The sequence below is a fragment of the Aphelocoma coerulescens genome, chromosome 12 (genome assembly GCF_041296385.1).
Source record: "Aphelocoma coerulescens isolate FSJ_1873_10779 chromosome 12, UR_Acoe_1.0, whole genome shotgun sequence".
Taxonomy (NCBI): Eukaryota; Metazoa; Chordata; class Aves; order Passeriformes; family Corvidae; genus Aphelocoma; species Aphelocoma coerulescens.
In genome coordinates this window covers 20,208,227-20,231,775 of record NC_091026.1, presented here as the reverse complement: position 1 = coordinate 20,231,775, position 23,549 = coordinate 20,208,227, and the positions used below count along the sequence as shown (strand labels likewise).

The 23,549-nt window shown below is 49.2% G+C and overlaps 1 protein-coding gene across 1 annotated transcript in view; it reads right to left on the bottom strand.

The window, feature by feature from the left end:
- The window catches only part of ITPR1 (inositol 1,4,5-trisphosphate receptor type 1), a 161,653-nt gene that overhangs the window by 66,679 nt on the left and 71,425 nt on the right, over positions 1-23,549 (bottom strand). The window contains exons 24-38 of the mRNA XM_069028468.1: positions 22,358-22,496; positions 22,122-22,180; positions 21,537-21,698; positions 21,268-21,438; positions 20,280-20,345; positions 19,439-19,576; positions 17,804-17,929; positions 17,233-17,433; positions 15,337-15,588; positions 14,675-14,800; positions 13,848-13,976; positions 10,809-10,929; positions 9,526-9,710; positions 9,206-9,354; positions 8,205-8,316 (exon numbers count right to left, since the gene is read on the bottom strand). Coding sequence (XP_068884569.1) covers positions 8,205-8,316; positions 9,206-9,354; positions 9,526-9,710; positions 10,809-10,929; positions 13,848-13,976; positions 14,675-14,800; positions 15,337-15,588; positions 17,233-17,433; positions 17,804-17,929; positions 19,439-19,576; positions 20,280-20,345; positions 21,268-21,438; positions 21,537-21,698; positions 22,122-22,180; positions 22,358-22,496 — 2,136 coding nt within the window. The remainder of the gene's footprint in view (positions 1-8,204; positions 8,317-9,205; positions 9,355-9,525; positions 9,711-10,808; positions 10,930-13,847; positions 13,977-14,674; positions 14,801-15,336; positions 15,589-17,232; positions 17,434-17,803; positions 17,930-19,438; positions 19,577-20,279; positions 20,346-21,267; positions 21,439-21,536; positions 21,699-22,121; positions 22,181-22,357; positions 22,497-23,549) is intronic.

Below are 23,549 nucleotides of genomic sequence, written 5' to 3'. Positions count from 1 at the left end.
CGTATTTTAACTTGGGCTGGGACTTTCCAGGAGCTGGAGACCTCAGTGTCTGCCCTTCAGTGGGAGTGCAACCACTTCCTCCTCTTTAAATCCGTGATCTTGCAGGACCTCTACAGTAACTGAATACAGTAAGAACTCCTTTTACAACACATTTTACAGCAGCAGTTTTAATTAACCAGTAAGGTGGTATAACTATTATTTTTTCGGTGACAAGTAACTATAGGAAATGTTCCAGTCTCCTTTTCCAAAGAGCTCACCAATTCCAGTCCGTGTTAAAAAAAAGCCCAGTCCAAAGATTGCAGGATTTCTCAAGGGGAAAAAAAATATAAGGCAGCCCACAAAAATTTATGAGTGCCTGCATTTCCTCTGCTTGAGACATAACAAGTGAAGCACTGTCTAAGTGCAAAATAAACAAGAGAAATGACTGTGGAGTAAGCTCTCTGCAAGGAAAATAATTCCCAAGTGCAGCTTTCCAGCTCTGAAAAGGTTAATACATTTCCTAACTCCAATCAAAAATGCATAAAACAGCACATATTTTGCACCTTAGCCACTCAAATTTTAGTTTATCATAGATGAAGAGCGGTGAGAAGGTTAATTCAGGCAACCCCTTTGAACCAAGATCTTCAGTTCCCTTTTCACCTACTTGAAACCTCAAAACCAAAGGAAAGAGGTGAAAAAAAACCCAAACCTAAACTCTACTGAGTGGGTCTGCAAGTGTATTTTACTGGATAGAGCTGCCTTTAGATGTATCAGCTGCATAAAGAAGTGTCACTACTGAAAAAACAGATAAAACCCCAGCACAACCCTAAAAAATACCTCAGTAACTACAAGGGGAACTCCGTGTGCTTACAGAGTTCTGCTGGATTTGGTTGGGTGGTTGCTGGCCCCTACCCCAGCCCTGAGGGCTGCGGGGAAGCAGCAGAGCAACCCCATTTCACCCTGGAAAATGAGGCAGAGCTGCAGTGGTGTGGGATCAGCCTTGGGAAGCAGCAGCAGCAGCCCCAGGCTCGGCCGCTACCGGCACCGGCTGCGGGCCAGCGCCGGTGCCTGTAAACATCCCCACCGCCTTTATTGGCAATTACTGCTGAAGGTCACACATCAGCAGCGGGCCTAAATTCCAGGAAAAAAAGCTCTTCTTATGTAACTGCTGCCTGAATGTTGGCAGGTGCCCAGCGGAACAGCTCACTGCAATGTGGCTGGGAGGGGAAAGAGGAATTAAAAAAAAAAAAAAAAAAGGCAAAGTAGGCCATCTCCCAGCGCGATCGGCATCCTGCGCGTGCCACCTGCAGGTCAGCACCAACGGGGCCCTGCCTGGCAGGCGTAGGAGATTCATGGTTTCTCCACCATGGGTGTGTTTTAGTACCCAGGGCTCGCACTGCAGGTGGAAACTGGGCCACGGTGTCCCCAGACGGGGACGTCCGAGGGGAACGTCCTTCCCAGGCCGTGCTGGGCTGGCCTGGAGCACAGGGAGCCCACGGTGCAGCTCAGCCCCAGCGTGCAGCACCGGGAAATCTGCATTTGCATCACGCCTGCACCTTTCAGTGAGCTGGGGATTGAATTGACAGCAAATTAAGCTGTTGTGTCTAATTAGAAGCAGGGTTTAGCTCTCGCTGTTGTGCGAAGCGATTCACACTTGGTGGCACTGAGGAAGAATTTGCCTCTGCCCTGAGACAGCAGCACAGGCAGCAGCTCCATCAGGAGCAGGATTAGAGCAGTTCCAGCCCAGGCAGGAGGCCATCAACAGAGACTCAGCCCAAGGGCTTTTAAGGACAATGCCCTGCCTTGGGGTTTTGGCTTTATCACCTGAGACACCTGCACAGAGCCAATGTCAAACACACCCTGTTGAGCTCTTCGGCTCCAGTCAGAGCCTGCAGCTCCTGATCCCATCCCATGCTCCAGCAGAGGCAAAGAGCAGCCCCGACACCACCCAAAGGCCAAGCTGTGAGCACACAACTCCCCAAGACCAGGACAGAACCAACACAACCACGGTGCAAGTGTGGCGTGACACAGTTTACAGCTGCCCATGGTTTTGCATTTCTATCAACGCTGCACCACATCTCCTTGGCAAACTGCAGTTCCTCCCTGTTCCTCCTTTACAACACAAAGGGAATTATAGATAAACCCTCAGTAGAAAGCAAGTGAGTTAAGACAACAGCACCAGCCCTGCTGTTCCCTTCCACTCCACTTCTCCAGCACCACAAGCCCCCCAGCTCAGCCCAGTATTGTCTGGGGCTGGTGCCAACCCCACACTCAGGGGATTTTCAGCCATTGGGTGAATTCCAGCATTATTCCCCCACTTTCAAAGGACACTCCCTTCTTCACTGACAAAAATGTTAAAGAGGGTCTATCATGACTTCCTATCACAGCTTTCATTAACAAACACATGGATCTCCTGGCATTTTTAATATCCTTTGTTTTTTGGACCCACTGCTTGCTGGGTTACGTTGCAGGACACAACTAAGATAACTCAACCTGCATAAAAAACCACCATGAAATCATGCCATAAGCAGTTACTTCAGTGGAGTTTCCCCTGAGGGAACAAGGAGCGTTTCAGCTGATCAAAACAATTTAATTGTGCATAGGTTTGACAGAAAAGCAAGTTAATAATTCTACTAATAATGGAGATTTTTGTATTCTTTGCCCTAAATGTTTACAGTTTCCAGGGTTGACAAGGGGAAAATAAGAAAAACAGAAAACCCCAGGATTTCTGAGACTTGCCAATGGCTCCAACTCCATCTGAGCCCTCTTCCCTACACAGCCAGAGCCCAGTGCTGATAGTTATACACACACCTGCTCCTTCCGTGCACTTGCTCCATCAAGGAGCAATAAAATTCCTCCTCTGCAGCCTCCAGACCAAATCCTAAATTGCTCTGCACGCTCTGGCTGATTTACTGCAGGCAAAGACAGCACATCACAGCCAGAAACCAAAGGGAAAGACTTTCACATTATGACTTAATTTGCAATTAAACAATTCAACTTTCTCTCTGAAGTTTCTCCAAGCTAAAATTATATATATATACACACGTGCTATTCTGGGAAGCTGCAGCAGCACATCATCCAAAGGACCTGGCCTGATAGAAATGTTTCTGTGCTACAGGTTAATTTTTGGAAACCAGGGCAGACTGCTGGTGTGTATGCCCCAGGTAAGAGGGGAAAAAATCTGGGTTTATTAACAAAAAAACCCAGAGAAACAGACAGCAGAGCACCTCTGTAATGCCAGAAATGTGTGTGAAGCTTGGAGACACACCTGAGATCTCATCCCAGCACAGCTCAGAGGTGATGGCAGGGCAGGAGGTGAACTTGTGCAACAAGAAATTTGTTTTTCAAGTCAAAATCAGACTCTGGGCTGAAGGTAGTGATGGGAAACTCATGACATTTTTCTTAGGGAAGGGACCTCTGAGCCTGACTGAACCTTCAGCTCCAGCCCTAAAAGTCCTCCTGAATAAAAATGCCCTCCAGGCCAACCCTGGGTGACGTGCACAGTATGTGTCTACTTCAGTGACAAGTAGTTTGGCTTTCAAACCCATTTCACCAGGCAAGGTCCCCAAATATTTCATTTTCAGAATGAAGTTCACTCAGTGAATTCAGGTGATTAACATCAAAATTAACAAGTCATACCAAAAATTGGTTTCTGTAGATTTCACTACCTACTCCACTAAATAAAGGTCAGAAATGCTTTAGACATTTTAAGTGGTTGAGCTTTGCTTTTGAGCTTTTATTTGAAGGCTGGCTTGGGAGAGAACACAGGAAACAAAGCACTGAGAGGAAAATACTTCTTTTTTCCATGGTATTTCAGTAAAATAAGGTGCCAGTCAATCACTTTCTCAGTATTATACATTTATGCAAATTCCACACCCACACCAGGGTTTTTTTGAGCTGATGAGGAAGTTGCACAGCAGAGGCAGCTCAGCTCCCTCCGCCCTGCGCTGCTGCCCCGACCAGACACTCGGCTTGTCAGAGTCCTTGGAAAGCTTCATTTCAGTTAAACTCCAACTTTTCCCCCAAACAGGGCTTTTCTGCCTGTGCCAGCATGGACACAGGGCAGTGCCAGCCCCGGGGTGATGCGGGAAGCTTTTCACCCAGAAATAGCTTCCCAAGTCACCGATTCCACAGGGTTACGCACCACCCATCCCACTGCCTGACGTGGCTTCACACCCAAACCCGACTGAGAGGCACAGGAAGGGCACTGGAATGCTCTCACGAGCTGCAGGACTGTCACCTTTTTGGGAAAAGCAGCAGCACAATTTCTGCACAAGGACCTGCCCCTCCCTGGTCCCACCTGCACCCCTGCTTCTGCATGGACACCACTGAACGTCACTATTTAGTTTTCCAAATAAAAAGAAATAACCCCTTCACAAATGACACAGGAATGGTGGCCAAGTGCTAAATGCTGACTGCTTAGAGCAGCTCATCCTCCAGATCTGATCCTAAACTCCACAGGATCTACCACGGCACCAGCTGATTGCAGACTACCAAAAATGATAACTCCATTTGGATTAATATTCCAAGTAATGACACATGGAATTAGTTATGGTAACTATTCCCAGGATAGACACACAGCAGACTGAAAACTTCACTAATTCACTGACACAGGCACACAAATCAGAACGCTCAGTGCTGCAGAGACAGGACAGATCACAGGGCTACTGGTAAAACAAACACCATAGAAACAACACTGGAGAAAAGAAATAAAATTAAAACCTCAGCATTATCCAATTCAATGGTAATCTGCTGGGAAAGAAAGAAGGGGAAGAATTGAAAGCAAGGATTAGTAAGAGAAATGACACATAAATTTCATGTTAGGATCTTATAAATCATTTAACACTTTAATGCTGCAATCCAACATTATTTCTGCAGTGGGCACGAGGAACATCTGCCAGCGCTGGGTTAGGGAACAGACGCTGCTGGGAAAGCTGTGCCAGGGAGCTTGGGAGGCAGGATGTGCCCTGGCTTTGTTCCTGTGCCAGTGACAAACCACGTGGGCTGGCTGACCTGGAGCCAAGGACTTCACCCTTGGGCACGGGAGTGTCACGAGCTGTGAGCAGCAGTGGCAGTGCAGGGGCTGCATTTCCACTCTGGGGGGAAAAATGGAGCTTTCCTATCCAAGTCCTGCAGAGCTGAGGCGAGTCAGCTGGTAGGCACCCGGAGAGACGTGCATGAATGACATGTTTCAGCACAGTGAAAAACTTGGGTCTAGCCTACACTGTCAATGTAGTGCAGTTTTGTGCCTATTAAATACTCCACAGTATGCTCCCCGTCACTGAGCCATCCTGAGCGTGTGCCAAGCGAGGAGTCTTTAGCAATATGTAAAAATTTGAGCCTTCCCACAGGCTTCTGTACATCTGTGCTCTCCCCACGGGTTTTGCTCGCTGCTGAGGAGCCCCAGCTGTGGGACCGAGGCCCTGGGTGACAGGAGCACACCCCGTGTCCTCCCTGCACTGCCCACCTTCACCAGGGACACAGGCCAGGAGGGTGAGGTGTTCTGTGGGCTGGGAGATCCAGCAGGAGAGGAGGAGCCCCATCCTTATGTAATTCAGGTTGTTCCAGCGAGCACCACGTGGTGCTGCAGCAGAATCACAGGCGCTGCCAGAACTGCCCCGGCGCTCTGTGGCCGGACACGGGTGGGGAGGGACAGCTGGGAGCCCTGGGAGAGGGACAGCACATGGGGTGACAGCTCTGCACTGACAGAGGTTCAAATGGGCTGTCAGGAAGAAACCCTTCCTTATGAAGGTGGGGAGGCCCTGGCTCAGGTTGCCCAGAGAGAAGACCTGTGACTGCCCCAGTCCCTGGAAGGGCTCAAGGCCAGGTTGGAGCAGTTTGGGCTATGGAAGCTGTCCCTGCCCATGGCAGGGATGGAACTGGGTCATCTTTAAGGTCCCTGGCAAGCCAAGCCATTCCGTGGTTCTGTGCTTGTGAGGTCAATAAGCTGCTCACAAGGGTAAGTTCTGCCACCTCGATGTGTGGCACCCACCTCGATGTAGGGACTCCAGGACTTACAATGGGGTTTTTACAATATAAGAGGGTTTTTTCCTTCTTTTCTCTGTTACACTACAGGATGATTTTGAAAACAAAAGGTGCTGCCTTTTAGGTGGCGACTAAATTCAGTTCTCTGAGTCACAAGGGAGAACAAATCCGACTGCACTGCTCACAGCCAGACAGTAAAAGCTGTTCTACTACTACTCACAGTCTATCTGTGAGCAATCAGCTGCTTCTTCCGACTCGGAAATCACTTCACAGGCAGGCATATCCTGACTCCTTATGTAACTGAGCTACTGCTTCAGAAATTAATGCTTCTGCCACACTTTGAAGATTTTTTTTTAGCATCTTGTGGGGTTCTCCATGGTCTGAATGGTGCAAGGTATGTTAACTGCAGCTTCTAGAAATACTGCTTCATCCAAGTTAGCTGAATAAAGTCTAAGAAACTCCTAGAAATTGATTTCCATTTTGGAAAATCTCTCAGTGGCCAACAGCATTTAAGGAAAACTCCCAAAGCCTTGACTTGGGTCTCACTGGAGTATAATATATCCAGTATGCATCACCCACTGCTTTTATTACTTAAGGTGACCTTGGACAGTGGCTCCTGGCTGTTTTAACAGGAGAGGGTACACTGAGCTGCTAAAGAACTGTGAAATGTGATCTATGGTGAACCTGTTACACCCCCAGTGCTGAACATCAGGAAGTACCAGCACTCGTTAGAGGATCACCAATCCCATTCCCAGGAGCAGACTGACTTCTGCAGGCCACAGCCAGCCCCTGCCAGGTGGGATGTCTCAGCAAAGGGACCTTGAGGAGAGGACACAAGGTGATGCCCCAGCACAGGATTCGGCCACTTGAGCAGAGAAGGACGATGTGCTCCCAGCTGACACCTGCAGCTGTGCCCTTCCCTATGAGCCTGCTCCCTCCCCATCCCACAGGGATGTGCTGCTTTCCTACAGCTGGCTAGGGAATTCCCTCCAGCCAGTGAACTTCCTCAAAACCACTGCTGCTGCACAATGAGAACGCCCCAGGCAGGAGCAGAGCAGCAGCCAGAGCTGGGCACTGGGCTGTGCCTGGCAGCACATGGCAAGAGTGTTCCTGGCAGGGCAAGGAGCACACCCCTGGCCATCCCTACCCTTCGGGCATTTTCCTGGGAGTCTCCTGCTCCCTGGCACTGCCTGTGCTTCCTGGGCATGCTGGGAGCAGCCCACACGTGCACGTGCACACCCACATGTGCCAGGCTCCCACTATTCCCTCCCCAGCACCTGGGTACTATGTCCTGCTCCTATGTCCTGGGGACATTCCCAGCTGGCCACGATGCTCCAGGTTCCTCTGCCTGTGGAGCATCTCCCTCCCTGGCAGCTGCTACAAACAAATACTGCTGTTATGAAACACTGAAGTTTTTGCCCTTTTTGCTGTGAATTGAGCACGAGGCAACAGCTCCAAACCCAGCTGTGGGGGAGAAGCAGACTGAGACACCACCTGCTCCTGGGCACAGCCTCCCGTGGCAGTTGAGAGCCCTTCCACATCACAGCTTCCCCCAGCCCCAACTCCTGCTCCCCAACACCTTCACTGGAGGGGGTGTTCCTCTGTACCCACTGGGTGGCATGGGAAGAACCTCAGCTGATTAGAATTCCAGGAGAATCCCCAAATCCCAGTCTCAGCTGACTGTAGCCATTTCTAGGAACACAAGCATATGGGTGCATACACACCCTCCTGATGTAAATAAGGAATAGGTCTGTACCTACAGAAGAACGTTCTTCTCAACCAGTCAAGAGTTGTATGTAGGAAAGGGAAAGAAGAACCATGGGTGGGTGTACAGAGTGTTTCCATCTATAAATCACAACAGGATCACTCAGTGGTACACAAATTCCAATTAACTACAAAATACCCTCTTGTTGCAAGGTTACATGACCTGGTGAAGAGTCACCTAGACCCAGGAAGCAGATAAAGAGGTTACAGCCTTCATAAAAAGGTAACAAATTGATATTTTAGAGTGCCAGCAGCTGCAGGGATTAGACTTAAACTTGCCAGTCTCAAGTAGAAAAGCAACAGAAATAAGCTTAACTTCAAATATGATTTCAAAGGTATTAGTTGACTAAAAATGTTTTGTTCCTGCTCCAGCCTAGAATTGCTTTACACATACAAAACACCTTGAAAAAGCAGGAGTTTTATTTTCCTTTACTGAATAAAGACAGTGTTTAACAGGATGATGGACTGTACCTTACCTTTTCTCCATAGCCTCTATCTTTGGTCATCATTTCCCTGAGCGTCTGTAATACCTTAATGCACAGTTTCTCCTCATTCTCCTCCAGCAGCTGTTTTGTGTGCTTAATTAACCTGAAAAAAGCCATCAATCAAGTTAGTGCAAATATTCTAAAAATGGGCTAAGATACATGTGGTTATCTTCATTGGTTTATGCTGCAAACAAGCTTTATCATCTCACTCTTACACAACCATTTTGGAGCGTTCTTTCCAGAGCAACATCCAACTGCTACCAGGGGAAGCTGTGGAGGAACCTGCAGTCCCTGGGCAGGAAAAGAGCCAAAAACTCCCTCTAGCTGCAGGCAGCAAGGAATCAGTGGGATCCAGGACCTAATGGTCGCCCAGAACGACCACTTAACAGTAAGAAATCCATTCCACTTGGTTAAAAACCAGACTGAGAGTCCTGGATGGTGCAACCTGAAATCCATCCCACCCAGCTCTTGGGACTACCTCAGTGCCCAGCTTCCATAACCTCTGTAGAGAGCCCACCCCTCCAGGAGGTGATGGGAGAAGCTGGATCTCTGCTTTGAATTGCTCTCTACATGACCTTGTAATCTTTCCCCTTCCTCCTCTCTAACTGTGCTGATGCCTGTGACAACAACTGATCCTGATGTGCTCACCCTCACAAACATGACTGGGGTGAAGGCAGGTATCAATAACTGGGATCAGCTCAAAACTTAATTCATTTATACAACTGCTCAGGACATTTATATCCTGCAGCAAACAGATTTTTAAGCATTAGCTGGGAGAACATATCAACCAGTCTTTCCCCATTCCCACAAGCATTCCCCATTCCCCCCTCCTCCAAGGAGAAATTGCCTTGACCATATCACAAAATACTGATTTTTACAGGTATTTTAGAGGATATCAAGCATTTAGCCAAGCTCAGCAGGAGGGCTCCATTCCACAGGGCATGGGAAGATTAGGAAAAAGCAAAACAAGCCAGACTTCTAAGCCAACGTACTTGCAAATGAAACCTCCACTTTCACATTTCCTCCTGGCATCCGTGTTCTCCGGAAAGAGCAGCTCAGGCCTGTGGAGCACATCCACCAGCACTGACAGCTCTGCCTGGACCAGAGGGCGCAGGCGATCCTCCAAGGCTGACACTATGTCCTAGGAAACAACCACAGCCAGGTTTAAACTAACCTGAACAACACACACATCTATAGGTGAAGTAATTTTACAAACGGCAGCAGAGGGTCAGGACAACCAGGCCTGTCCTGCCTGAATAAGTCAAAAGCCCTCAGGGTTTGGTCAGGTGAGACCTGGGAGCTGTGCAGTCACCTGTAGCCTCTCGATGATGTTCCTGTAGTCCCTGGAGGCGGCGAGCACCGAGTCCCTGCGGGCGGCGTTCCGCGCAGTCATCCGCCAGTTCATGGCGGTCTTCTGCACGATGTTGTGGGATTTCAGGAACAGGTTGTTCACCTGACTGTCCAAGTCCACGGGAATTGCAATCGCTCGGCTTTTTGCTGCAACAAGCAAAATCAGCGGGAATTGAGCCCAGAGCCCATGAACCAACACAAAAAACAAGACAAAGGTCTATGCAATTCCTTCCTTCTACAAACTCTCCTTCACAGCATGAGAGGAAACAGCCTCTAGTTGCACCAGGGAAAGTTTAGATTAGACATTAGGAATTTTTTTTTTTCACAGAAAGGGTTGTAAAGCATTAGAAGGGGCTGCCCAGGCAGGTGGTCAAAAAGAATCCTGTGGCTGTGGCACTTGAGGACATGGTTTACTGGTGACCACGCTGGTGGTGCTGGGCTGATGGTTGGACTTGATGACCTTAAGACATCTTTTCCAACCTTAACCATTCCATAACTCTCTGAGTGCATTCTAAACAGGGCAGTGCTCAGTCCCCATGCAGGGTCAGGCCTGGGCAGGACTATGTTTAGAAACTTCCACACCTCAGAGCTGTCACTGTTTTTAAAGCGTAGGAGTAGGAATCTGTCCCTAAACACACACCCCCAACAACTCATGCTGGCACAATTGGACACAAAACCAGAACCTGACCCCATATCCAGTGCAAGCTACTCTTGCAGACACTGAAGGTGGAGCAGATTTATGGGCAGGAGTGGCACTCCCAGATGCACCAGGGGAGGGTCAGGTTGGACATCAGGAGCTTCTTCATGGAATGGGTGGTCAGGCATTGGAAGGTGGTGGAGTCCTCACCCCTGGAGGTGCCCATGGAAAGCCTGGATGTGGCACTCAGTGCTCTGGGCTGGGGACAAGGTGGGGATTGGGCACAGCCAGGACTCGATGATCCTGGAGGGCTTTTCCAACCTCAATGCTTCCATGAAAAATATCTCCCTGCTGCAGATCACCTGCAGGAGGACTACAGGGAGACTGCAGAGAAAAAGCACTTCAGGTGACAGTGACAACACCCACTGCTCAACCAGGATGATCCATCAGCACAACCCTGGCTTTGTACTGAGCCTGGATTATGAGTAATCCCCAAGTGGCACCTGCAGGACGCAAACTGCACCGTCCCTGTGGCAGGATGACACACAAGCAGCAAGTCCTGGATGGCCACGTCTGAGCAGGCAGCTCTGCTCACACCCACTCCTTACCTACGTCCGAGAGCACCCGGATGCAGCTCTCCACAGAGGCCTTCTGGCTGGGCATGAGCCAGGTGCAGTGGTACACCCTGAACACCCCCTGCAGCAGCTGCACGAACACGGGCTGCCGAGTCTGCAACGCAAGCACAGCACAGTCACAGCCCTCACTCCGAGCTAACCCCAGCCCCAGTTCAGCAGCACTCTCCAGTCACTTCTAACTGGTCTGCAGCACTTGTTGGGCAACTTCCCCGTGGTAGCTGGGCTATCTACCACAGGATCAGCAACTGGATGGGAAGGGTGGGAACCAGCGCTGGAAGGGAAACATGAAACAGGAGCTTCTGCAGCAGAAAGCTGTGGTAATTGAGGCTTGACTAAGCAAAGGAAATAAGCAGTCACCTTCATCTGTTTAATCAGAGCTATCAGCAACCCTGGCACACAGATTCCTCTTTTAGTGTTGACCAGCAGCTGACTCAAGAGGCCACAGGTAAATGGGACTTGGCTGTGTGACAGCACAGCTCCAGAGTTCAAAACTCATCGTTCCAAGCATTATTAGCTGGTATCTAATTCACTGAGAAACCAGCTGTGTGTTATTTGGAACACAGGCAGTGGCTGGTGGCAAACACTGCAGCTGCTGCAGATCAGCCAAAACCCAGGTGTGGTTTTCACCCCTGAATTTCACAAGGTGATCTTCCACTACAGACAGGTGAGCTGCTCCAACACACCCATGCCCATGAGTTCCTTCACCTTTGCAGCTGCCCAACAATAGTGACCAAAACTCCATTTGGCTCTGTACAGTGATTAGTTAGCAGAACAATGTATTTTACCTGTAGAGGAAAGAGTATTTTAAATATTTCAGACTGAGAGGGAGCACCCCATGTCCCTGTGCCCACAAGCTATGGAATGCTTCTATCAGCTAAGGGAACTACACCACAGTGCAAACACCACAGGACTTAGGAACCAGGGAAAGAATACCTCATTTATTCTGGCCAACAGTAAAGCCTGTTTGCAAGAAAAGAGTGTAGTTAGAGTAAAAAGCCAAACCTATTAACTAATTACATCTATTATATCAATTAAATAAAATGCACAAGACGAGAACCAAAATGCAAGCCCCCAGAACTGCTAGGAGGCAAATAGCCATTATCCTTTCTGGAAATAAGCCAAACACCAAAACCATGGCAAACAGCAGCATTCACCCAGGGCCCTGAAAATACCTGCATGTTTGGATTTAAACCACCCACACATTCCTTTTGGTTCACGTCTAAAGATTTTTTTTGGTCTTAAAAAGCCTTTAAGATGTTTCACTTGCTTAAACAAGGTCAATAAATCAAATAGGAAATTTACTCCATGTCCCTCGTGTCTCCAACTGCACTTGGGAAGGGAAACCTCGGGCAGCAGCAGCCTTGGGAGGCAAACAGGCTGAACAATGTTTGTTAAAGAGGAGCAGCGGGCAGCTGTCCTTTGCCAAGAGATTCATGTCCTCCTAATTTTATACGATCTGAGCCACAGGATAGATGGACAAGGTGTTCCCTGAACCAGCAAGGCTGGGCCTGACTCAGGGCAGGAACAGTTTCAGTCACACAAGCCCTGACATGAAGGAGCAGGAGGCAAGAGGAGGCTGGCAGGGGAAGGGACGGGAGCACGAGGTGCAGCAGGAAGGGCAGGGAGGGAATGAACCCAGAGCAGAGTGGCCACATCCCTCACCTACAGACATCAGCCCACCTGCAGCACCTCAGGGGGGAGGAAATCCCACCTGGAGCAGGGATGGACACCAGGCAGGGGGTCCCACAGGCTGTGCTCCTCAGGGGGAGAATCCCTGGGTATAGACAAGAGTATTGACAGGCAGGAAAAGGGAGAGAAACTGCTTTTAACTTGGAGATGTAGAGGAAAGATGAATCTAGGACAAGGCAGATCTATCAAGTGAGATGGGAAAAGAGGTGAACCAAGTGACTTCATCCTGCTAGACAGAGGGGGAGATTGAGAAACTAAAGAAAAACTGCTGATATAACATTAACAGATGGCTAAAATAGGATGGCAAGATGTGTGTTCAAATGCTGCCTCTCAGAGATGGCAACCCTGAGCGAGGCAGCCCAGGTACATGGCACAGAGGGGAGGGCAGAGCCCTGGGGACAAGGCCATAGTCTCCATTTCTCACTTCTCTGATGAGCACAGAAGGTGATGGGCAATAGCAACTGAAGTCACCTGAGGAGTAAATCAGCTGCTGCACTGCTCAGACTCATGTGAGGTCAGAGACATGGCAGGGGTAGGACTGGATGAGCTTTGAGACCTGGAGACTGCACTGCAAACATCTGCCTTTGGCACCACCAGGTTGCATCAAGTTTCAACAACTGCCCCTCTCAACCTCCTGCCAGAGCTGCCAGGCACCTGACTGCTCCACCACACCCTCCAGAAGTTACTTATTAATAAAGAACTGTGTTATCTCTGTGCAAACACAGATATTAGGGTGCATCCTGACACTGCTGTTCTGCCGTACACATCTCTGCCTTCTCCCCTTCACAAGCGTTCCAAGCTCCTCCTTCACATTTCCCCAATTTTTCAACAAGGCAAAAACCTGCTCAGTGAGATGCATGAGAGCTTCTGGATTTTTGTTCCGAATCCTTTCTTTTTTTTAAAGGGAAATTAGAATCTTTCTATAAAATATGCTTTCATTAATCAATCAACCTTGCTCCCTCTGTGATGCCCATGGCACGGGGTTGGATGAGATGGGCTTTAAGGTCCCATCCAACCCAAACCATTCCAGGATCCTATGACACACAAGAACTCTTCTCCAAAAGACCTTGGTGGTAGCACAAAGTTGAATCCACTGACGAATTAATGTGACACCTGAGCTTTTCTAGAAGGACATTTGTACTGTGATATACAAATCTTTCCATTCCTACAGCAGAAAGACTGCTCTGGTCACCAAGAGCAGCGATGTATTTGCTCCCCCATTACCAGGCGTGTTTCTTTGGCACTGGTAGATGGCACCGAAGCAGAATGAACACAACTGCCTTGGCAGTGCATTCCCTGCTGTGTGTCTGTGCATGTCCCCACCTGCAGGGTGGTGCTCTGGTCAGAGAAGGGCGAGCTGAAGAAGGTGGTGACGATGCTCATGACGATCTCGGTCACGTACTTCTCCAGGATGGAGTCCGCGTGCTTCCTGTCGCTGGTGTTGTTGCAGGCCTGCAGCACAAACCAGAGCAGGGTCAGGAGCAGCTCACCAAGGCAGCTGAGGCTGGAGCTCCTCATTTCACTTTGTCCTGGTCCCAGCACTTCAATGACACTGATGGCACCGGGGCTCTGCATTTCCAGCACGTGCCAGAGCAAAGCCAGAGCTGTTCCTGGTTTGATGTGCTGGCACAGAGCATGGCTGGGGGGAGGGGAAAAAAACCACAGTGTCTTGGAGGAAAGCAAGAGGAGGATAGGGAGGATTGAGGTGTAATGCTTTCGTATGGGGAAATACTTGGAATCCCAGGCAAAAAGCCATATGGCCAAATAAACGGCAAGCCTGGAAAACAATCTGTCCTGACCTGCCAAAAAACGCTGAGCGCTGCTCAGGAAGGAGCTCAGTGATGCTGGCCAGAAAAAGCAGGCCAGGTGGCAGGACAGAAAAGGCACTGGACAAAGGAGCAGGGTGTGGAGCTTCACTGAGCTTTGGTTTGGGCTTGTTTTTTTTCTTTTAAAAAGGAAAATATTAATGTGTTCCATGGAATATGACTAATGAAATCCACAGGCATAAGGAAAAGGAGGCACATATTTGCAGGAACAGAGTATTCAGGGTACTTATTGCCTTGATACACTGGCATGTCTTATCCTTACTGTTCTGGATTAAAGAGGTTTTTAAGCTTTCTGAATTCAGTTCCTTGATGCAGATACATTACCCGACAGATGTCAACCAGGAAGTTCTCAAACAGCTTCCACATGTGATTACTGGTGTAAATCTCTTTCATTTCTACTTCTGTGTCCACATAGCAGTGATTCAAGAAGTTGATGTATGCTATTTTGACCTAAAAGTGGAAAAAATAATTAATAAAGAATAAAAACCTGAATGGTGGCAGGAACAAACATAAAGTCACATTAAAACTGCTACATAAATAATTTGGAATTCTACTTCTTCCTTTTACTTAAACACTGGTGAAATTTAATGCCATGAATAGCAAGGCACCATCCAATAAAAAACCACCAGGAATACTGCAGACAAAACGTCAGCATAATAATAATTTCCAGTTCTGCAGAACCATCTGTTCAAGGTTAGCAGCACATCCATAAACCTCTCTGCCTCAAGAACCCTATAAAATAACTGAGTACAGCATCACATTCCCACTTTCAGGGTAAGGGGTAAGTATAAAAGGATTTACCTTGACTGTCCAGGTTGACTGGGGGTGCCAGCAGCAGAAGCAGGGAAGGACTCCTCCAGTTTCCCAGCTCACTGCCCACCTGCACCACCCCCCTTGCCAGGCCAGACTCAGTAATATCAATCCTCTCTCACCCAAACCCAGCACATTTCAAATAGGAACAGCCCAGTTCTCCCACCAGCCCTCACCTCAGGAATGCAATCCTCGTGGGTCACCACCCTAACAATGTCATCCAGAGGGAGGAGGGAGTTGCACTTGATCTCTGTGTAGACGTTTTTGCCCTCTGTGCACACGGCCAGCAGCTCTACCAAGTGGATGTGGTACATCAGGGGGCTGTTCTCGTCCATCCGGTCCCTCTCCGACCTCATCATCTGCACCAGGGTCTGGAAGGAGGCTCTGTCGTTGTAGAACACCAGCACATCTTCCCCTGCATTCACCAGCTACAGGGCAAGGGAAACATTCCATCAGCAGAGCAAAGCCTGGGGTCCCCCCCCAGCGTCCCCCTCGTCGGGGGCTGTCCCTCTGCACAGCCCCACTGCTGCTCCTCGGCCCCTCAGGGCAGCTGGGCACTGCTCCTGGGCTGCCCTCACGGACACAGGACGTTTCCTCCTGCAGAATTAACTGACCACTTCTGAACTGCTGAAGAAGTTCAAAGCCAGTCCAGCTGCCTGCTTAGCCAGAAGCTGTGCCAGGAAGTTTGTGGCTTTCCATTGTGCCTTTCCATTTCACGTATGTCACCTCGGGTGACTTTCTGTGGCCAGCCCTGTGCTGGTGGAGAGCTGCCCGGGGCACAGTGGATGGGAGGACTGCAGGGCTCGCTCCTTCTGCCCTTCCCAACAAGCACCAGCTGTTTTCCAAGGCCAGGGAGTGACATGTTAAGTCACACACTGAAGATTTCCATCAGCCTCACATTTAACACCTGACTGGACACGATTTCAGAGCAGCTCAGACCTCCTGGAACTCCAGGAAGGGAAGGAGATCGAGCAAACAGAGCCCTAGAGTCCAGACTGGGCACTGCTGAACACACAGTTGGAGGGATCCAGGGCTGTCCTCCTGCAGGGTTTAGGAAAAACAGCAGGATAAAATGCAGAAGAAAACCCCCAGGGCAGCTGCTGACCCCGAGGAAGCCCCTTGCTGAGCATCTCACACTCGAATATGTGTTGAGAAGCTCATGGAGCTGGCTTTGAGCTGAACAACAAAATATAGATTTTCGGTCCATCTATCAGGACTGATGCTCAAAAGCCAGATTTGACAAATCTGATCCTGGGGCTCCCCCTGCTGAGGAGGCCAAAACATCCCATCAGATGTGCAAATCTGCCAAACAGATCCCATCCAATATCCCACTTAAAGGCATTCATTCACCTTTCTTACCTGTCCCTTTCATCCTGACACCCCAATTTCCCATCACCCACACACCTAAAGCCAATCCTCATCTTTTCCCCCTTCAGCACCTGAACAGCTGGATAAGCACATCTTTGCTAGGACTATTTGCAAGGGCTTGTAGAGACAGGACAAGGGGGAATGGTTTCAAATTGAGAGTAGGTTCAGATAGCAGGAAAAATATGGGTGGTGAGGGCCTGGACTGGGTGCCCAGAGAAGCTGGGGCTGCCCCATCCCTGGAAGTGCCCAAGGCCAGGCTGGATGGGGCTTGGAGCAGCCTGGGACAGTGGAAGGTGATTCTATGGTGGTTCTATGATTTCATAAAAAAATCCCATCAAAATGCTATCATGGTGAAATTCTCCTTTTGTTTTAGTGATCTTCACATTAAACTACTTCTCTTCAAGCCAATTTTTCTAGAGAAAGGCCCCCTTGCTTCATAACCTCACCTACACGCTGCTGTGTACAGGCCTGGGAAGTAACTCCTGCCATTAATAACCAACCCCTTGTTACACCTGTGAGTCAAGAGCTCCGAGAGCTTTTGGTCACAAAAAGCCTGAGCTTCCTGGGAGCTGCAATGCTCTTTTTGCACGGTGAGAGCTGTCAGCTTCTTGGCAGTCCCCGAAGCGAGAGGATCAATTTGTCATGTTCACCAACTGCTATGTGCAAACTTCTGTTCAGACCCTGCAAATCTCTGCAGCTCTCACCTCAGCCATTACCATATCTTGGCATTTCTTAATGAATTTCCCCTCTGCCTTGACGATGGTCTGCAGGAACTTGATGTACTGAACGTTCCTGCCGTGCGTCTCGATGCAGTGGACGAAGTGCTGCACCACGCGCTCGTTGATCTCGCTGCAGAGCTGGAAGTTGTTCATGAAAATGTGCTGCATTGTCACGGCTTCCAGGATCTGACAGAGGGGATGAAAGGAAGGGAAAAGTCAGAAAATCGACAACCCACCACATCCCCGCTGAGGTCAGGGTAAAGCCAACACTCCTGCAGGCGCAGGGCTGGAGGGAACTTCGCTGAGGACCTCAGCTTTCAACACCACTGCTCCTAGCTCAGCCTATTTTTCACTCCACTTCAGCCTCTTGAACTTTCTACACTGAAACAGCCCTAAACAAACATCTTGCCAACTTTTGAGGCTTTAGAATGAAAACAAAATGTGACCTCTTCAACCAATCTTGCAACAGAACAGCCCCAGAGGCCTCACCAAGGACAATCCAGTCCCTTCTCTCGCTAGAATGAAAAAATAAATCATGGCCTGAGGTTATTCTTACCCCTGGGTTAAGGAACAGGTTTATGTGCTTGTGCAGCAAGGCCTGGTTCTGTTGGTTCCCAGCACAGAAGTTCTGCAGAAACTCGTGTGCAAGCTTCATTATCTCCTGCATCCTCGTGTCTTCGGCCTGGGATTGCACGACAAAGAAGAGGGGGTTAAAAGGAATCCAAAGGTTCATGCTGAGGTGAGCACAGGATGAGCCACAGCTCCAGAAAGGGAACTGTCACGTCTCTCACACCCCGAAGGAAAATAAACCTCCACCCAGTTCACAGACGTTTGGGATGAGCTGGGCCAGCTCCACGCTTCCAAAGAGCGTCAAAAATAAAGCCCGTAATAGAAATTACAGTAGTTTATTCTCTAAAAGTGCTTATTCCACAGCCAGGCCCGCCAGCAACGTGCTTTAGTCACTTCTACACTTCTGAACATCCCAGCCTGCTGGCCAAACCACACATCATCACCTCGGGGCTACCCAGGAAAGCTGCCACGTTCCACTGCAGCGCGTTCCGGCAGCCACGGACCGGGAAAGCTCATGGCAAGGCAGCGATGGAAAGCTGCTGTTGCACCAGCTCAGCCCAATCTGTGTTTACTGGAACCTCCACACTCCTTGCAGCCTTCCAAGCACTGCTGAGGACCTGGTGCCCTTCCTCTGACGTCAGTGTGGATTCCCAACCCGCTGATGGCAGAAGCTGCACTTTGGAAAATTACTGTCTGTTTTTATTTTTAAGGAATTTCACGTATTTCCAAGGGTGAAACCCCTTCCACGCTGGCTGTCCGATGCATATTCACACGCAGGGGACAGAAAGGTGATGAGAAGGTGCTGAAGGGTGTTTTTGCTGCTGATTTTTTAGCAAAATATGACGCAAGAAACCACAAGAATTAACATTAATCAAAGCTACTGTGTAGAATTACTGGTCCTCAGAAACCTGTCGAGTTTGGAACAGAGGACAGCAGAGTGACCAGGAAAATGTGAAGAGGTGCCTCAGCTCTGCACTGATAAATACCTGTCACCTGTGACTAATGAGCAGCCAACCTGATGGCCTCGGGGTGTGCTGTGTCAGCACAGCCTGGTGCTCTGGAGGCTCACCAGGCACAACCCAGGCCCAGTGGGCTCCAACCTGCACAGCTGGCAAGTGTTGGCACTGATATGGCTAATTAGAAGCAGCAGACCTCAGCTGGAGAGCCAGTTGGTATTTATTCACTTCTCAGGGGGAGTTTAGGGCTCTACCAACTGGGGGGAGGGTCTGTATCTACTGCTGATAAATCCCCAGGGGACCAGGCCCCCTCCCTTCCCTCGGTGGTCCCAGGATGGTCACACAGCTGCCTCACAGCAGTGACAAGGGGCTTTCTTCCACCTTGCTCAACCTCAAGGCAGCACCTGCCACCCATGAAAAGCTCAGAGTTGAGCCTTAATTCTCAACTATGATGCACGAATATTTCTTCAGGCAATAGTACAGACCTGTATATTCAAAGACTTCAAATAAACAGAGTTTGTCTGAGCTCATTATTTCTGAGTGTGGATATTTTACAGACTGTGAAGCTACACAAACCGGCCTCTGTGCATCCAGTGTACAGGGAGGAGGTTCAGGAAGATTCAGGGGAGGTATGAAAAGCCTGTCAACTGGACACAAAGCCTCACCTTCTCGTAAGGGATCTGCAGCAGCTCCAGCACCACGGCGTGGGCTCCCATGTTCCTCAGGAGTCGCTGCTGCTGCTTCCTGCTCTTCCTCACCGAGGCCCCCTCCTGCACGCAGAGCTTGCTGAGCCGCAGCAGGATCTGCAGGAGAGACTGACCTTAGAGCCCCAACTCTGGCTTTTCCTCCAGAGAACGCCAGGTCCCAGAGCAGCACCAGGGACCAACTCATCTGCACGGAGCAGAGCGGCTCCAGGCAGCACCTCGTGGCCCAGGCTCCATCCGTGGCATCTGACTAGGGCTGCTGGACTTGGATGATCCTTGTGGGTCCCTTCCACCTCAGGATACTCTACAATTCTGAGATTCTATGCTCCTGCAGAACTCAGCCATGTCAAGTGAACCCAACATCAGGCTCCACAGCAAAGCCACAGACACACCTCCAGCTCACACCACACCAGCACCACAGCATGTTCTTGATCTGGTATTTTCTATGTTAAATTTCAACAGCACAGTGGGTTTGAGTGCAAGGTACTCAGGACAGGGCAAATTAAATGGCTTCTCCCCTTGCTTACTGCCTTTGCAGTCCTTAACAATAAAAACATTGTGTTACCATTGAAACAGCAGCAAAGTCACGTTTCTCACTAATCCATTCTTAAGGAAAATACACACGTTGTGCTTATTCTGTCCTGGCTTCTCATTCAAGTTGGGATTTGTTATTACTCAGCAAAGAGTTTCCACAATGGCAGAGTGACTCAGACTTTCCTGGGTGCCTCCCTCTGACTGCAGCTCTCCAGAGCTCTGTTACTCATTTACACTTCCAGTGAACTATCAAGAAGCAAAGTTTTACCTCTTTTACTACCCGGTAGTTGTAGCTGCTAGTACTTTCAGGCTTTTGAGACTTGCTGTGACCTTCCTGAGGATAAAATCAGACAATTTATTAGTAGCTTATACTACTGTCTACATGAAGGCTAAAATTACCGTTCTAGGATAGCGCCCGCTCTCCTCCTGGGAAGGATTGTCATCCTCCAGCTCTCTGACAGCCTCAGAAAAATACATACAATTATCCTGTCAAGTCACATTGACCTCTAGAACACAAAATAAGGTGAGGGTGGGATGATTTCAGAGACAGCAACCTCCTGTCCTTTGCCTGTCACATTCTGTCTCTAATCAAGTCTCCCCTCAGAAAAACCCCTTACTTTCTCTCCCTCTCTGTTGTTATTAAACTGTCACTGCACAAAAACCAAGAGATTCCTCACAGCAGTGTGTACAAGAAAAGCAACAAGTACATTACTTGTATTTACTTCCGACAATAAATGTTCCTAAAGCAGGGGCTGCTTCTTGGATCCCCTCATCCAGTCTTTCCTATTTGACTGCAAATTATATGGAAGCAAAGATGCTCAAAGAGTTCTAAGCCAGATGTGCATGTTGTAGAAATCCTATGTTACCAGGTACAGATAAAGCACAGTTCTCTGCTGTCATTTAATCCAGTGCCATGACTCAAAATGCATCACCTGAGCAGTTCACAGCTCTGCCCTTACCTTACTTGAGGTACTTTTGTCTGCACAAATCCCATGCCATCGGTCAGTACTGAAAGGACACAGCTGGGGAGCCAGAGCAAACCCAAACCAGCCTGTTAGACCCTAAAGGTGACACCTCAGTGGCTGCTACTGGGCATCACCTGGCTCAAGTTCTCCTCTAATTCCTGCCTCAACCTGAATGCAGTAGAGAGAACCTCACCTAGGCAGTGTGCTGGGAAGATGGGCCTTGTCACAGTTCTGAAAGCAGCTACACCCTCCAAACACCCACCCAAATCCACACAAACACAACCCAATTACCTCTTTCTTCTTGTGCTCGTTTTCACCTGGCACACTGTCCATGGCCTCATCAGGACCTTGGCCTTTGTACACCCAGAGCTCAGATTTCTCCACTATTGACCTCAGCTGGTCCAAATCTTGTTTGATCTGCTTGTAGTTGTCAACATCTTGGCTGGTAACAAGCAGTTGAACCTTACAGAGAGGCAAGACATTAAGTTGCACACAGAGCTGGGCTCAGCTGCCATAAATACATTCAGATGAGGAATAACTCTCTCCAAACACACACGTACCTGCTTGAAAGCCTGAAGGACTTCTTGTCTCTGGCTGAAGTGCCTGAAGAGCAGCTGCAGTGCCCCAGACACCAGGGGAGGGTAATCGTGCATCGTTAAATGCAGCAGAACCCGGAGAAAAGTCCTGCCCCCGTGATCATCCAAATCCAGAGGGGTGTTCTCCTCACTGGAAACACAGCAGGAGTTAACCAGCACGTTAGACTGAGTGCCCCAGCAGGTTCTGAGTCCACTTGGCAGTGGCAGAAAACCTTTTTTCTTACTTTTAAATAAGGGGGGAAATTGTACTGAGATTTTATTGCAGCATTGAGCTGAGATGCACTAAACCTGCACCTTGGCTTTCACCCACACCACGGGGCCCTCCCCTGATGATCCTTCTGGCTGAAGAACCTTGTCTGTGGTTTTTGATCCAAATGGACACTACTTTGAGCTGCATCAAAGCCATTTTAGAAAAATGAAGCCTGGGTAACTGTAGCAGCTGTTTCCAAGCTTTTCCCAGTCCCCACCTCACTTTGAACTGGAGACCCCACTCCTTGGGAGCCCTCCAGCCTGGGGACTCCCCCTCGATTAGCACCTGTGAAGAGATACTTTCCTTCCACCAAAGATCCCCTCAGCTTGTTCTTCAATATGTTCAAAGTCCAGGGCTCCTGGGAAAATAAACAAGACAAACACATGAGGTCAGAGAGGGGCATTAAAGATGTTTTTCTGGCCTAAAAACATTTCAAATGGCAAGCTGGGACCTGAAACAATCATCCCATTAGCCCCTTGAAGATTCCAGAGTCTTCCCTAAGCCACACAACCTCCTTCCTTGTAAAATAACCCACCTGGTACATTAGCTGGCATTTCTTGACTACTGCTTCCAGTGGGGGATTCGGACATCTGGGCATTGCTTTCATCAAATTCGTGTTTAAATATACAAAGCAGGCAGGAGATCCTGTAGTCCAACCTCACGTTCAGAATAAACTGATGACACAGAAGTAGGAAAAATGTTGGAATAATTTGTGTATTTCCAGCACATCTACACCTCACACAAAGCAGAGCTACCAACGTGCAACATCAACTGAGTAGAGATGTGGATTTAACTTGGAAAAGCTACCCAGGGTGCCAGGCCCTGGCACAGGGTGCCCAGAGCAGCTGGGGCTGCCCCTGGATCCCTGGCAGTGTCCAAGGCTGGGTTGGACAGGGCTTGGAGCAGCCTGGGACAGTGGAAGGTGTCCCTGCCCATGGCAGGGGGTGGCACTGGATGGGCTTTAAGGTCCTTTCCAACCCAAACCATTCTGGGATTCCATCTTTCTAAGATATGCAAATGTTGCCTTAAGAATCCCCAGAATTCAGTAATATTTTCCAGGGATTTCAACGAGCATGATACACCACACATAATAAATACTTACAAGCAAAAAATTTTGGCAGAGTTTTGGTGCCTCATTACTGTGTGATGCTGGCATCCTCACCCCATCCCCCAGGAAGGGAAAGCAGCATTTCCAGCTCCCTCCTGAGCACGTGCTGCTGTTCTCCCATGGCATGGGGACACAGGAGCAGGACATGAGCTGCCAGGAGCCAGTCTGTGCCATGCAAGTTACCACCTCAGCTGGGCTGGACCAGCTGGTGCCAGAGAAACCTCCAGCCTAGCAGAGACCACCTTCTCCATGGTCTTCCTCGTAAGGAGCTACAATGCCAAGAACACTTTGCAGCTTTCGGGGAAAAGGCTTAATGCCAGTTTGAATAGCCCTGGTAACAGGGAATCCTGGCACACTGAAATATCCTCCTGCACATGCCAGGCCATGAGAGAAGCTCTGGCTTGAACTAAAATTAGCAATGGTGCAAGGAAGGAATGGAGCCTCCCCTGTGCTGCATCTGCTGCCGAGGGAAGGGCACAGCCTCCCATGGGGCACAGGGAAGGAACACCATGGCTCTCCTGCTGCTCTCTCCTGCCTTCGCCCACCAGGCTCTGGCAGCATTCTGACCCCCAGGACCTTGCTGGTGAAGCTACTGAGCAGAAGAAGGACTCCTACACCC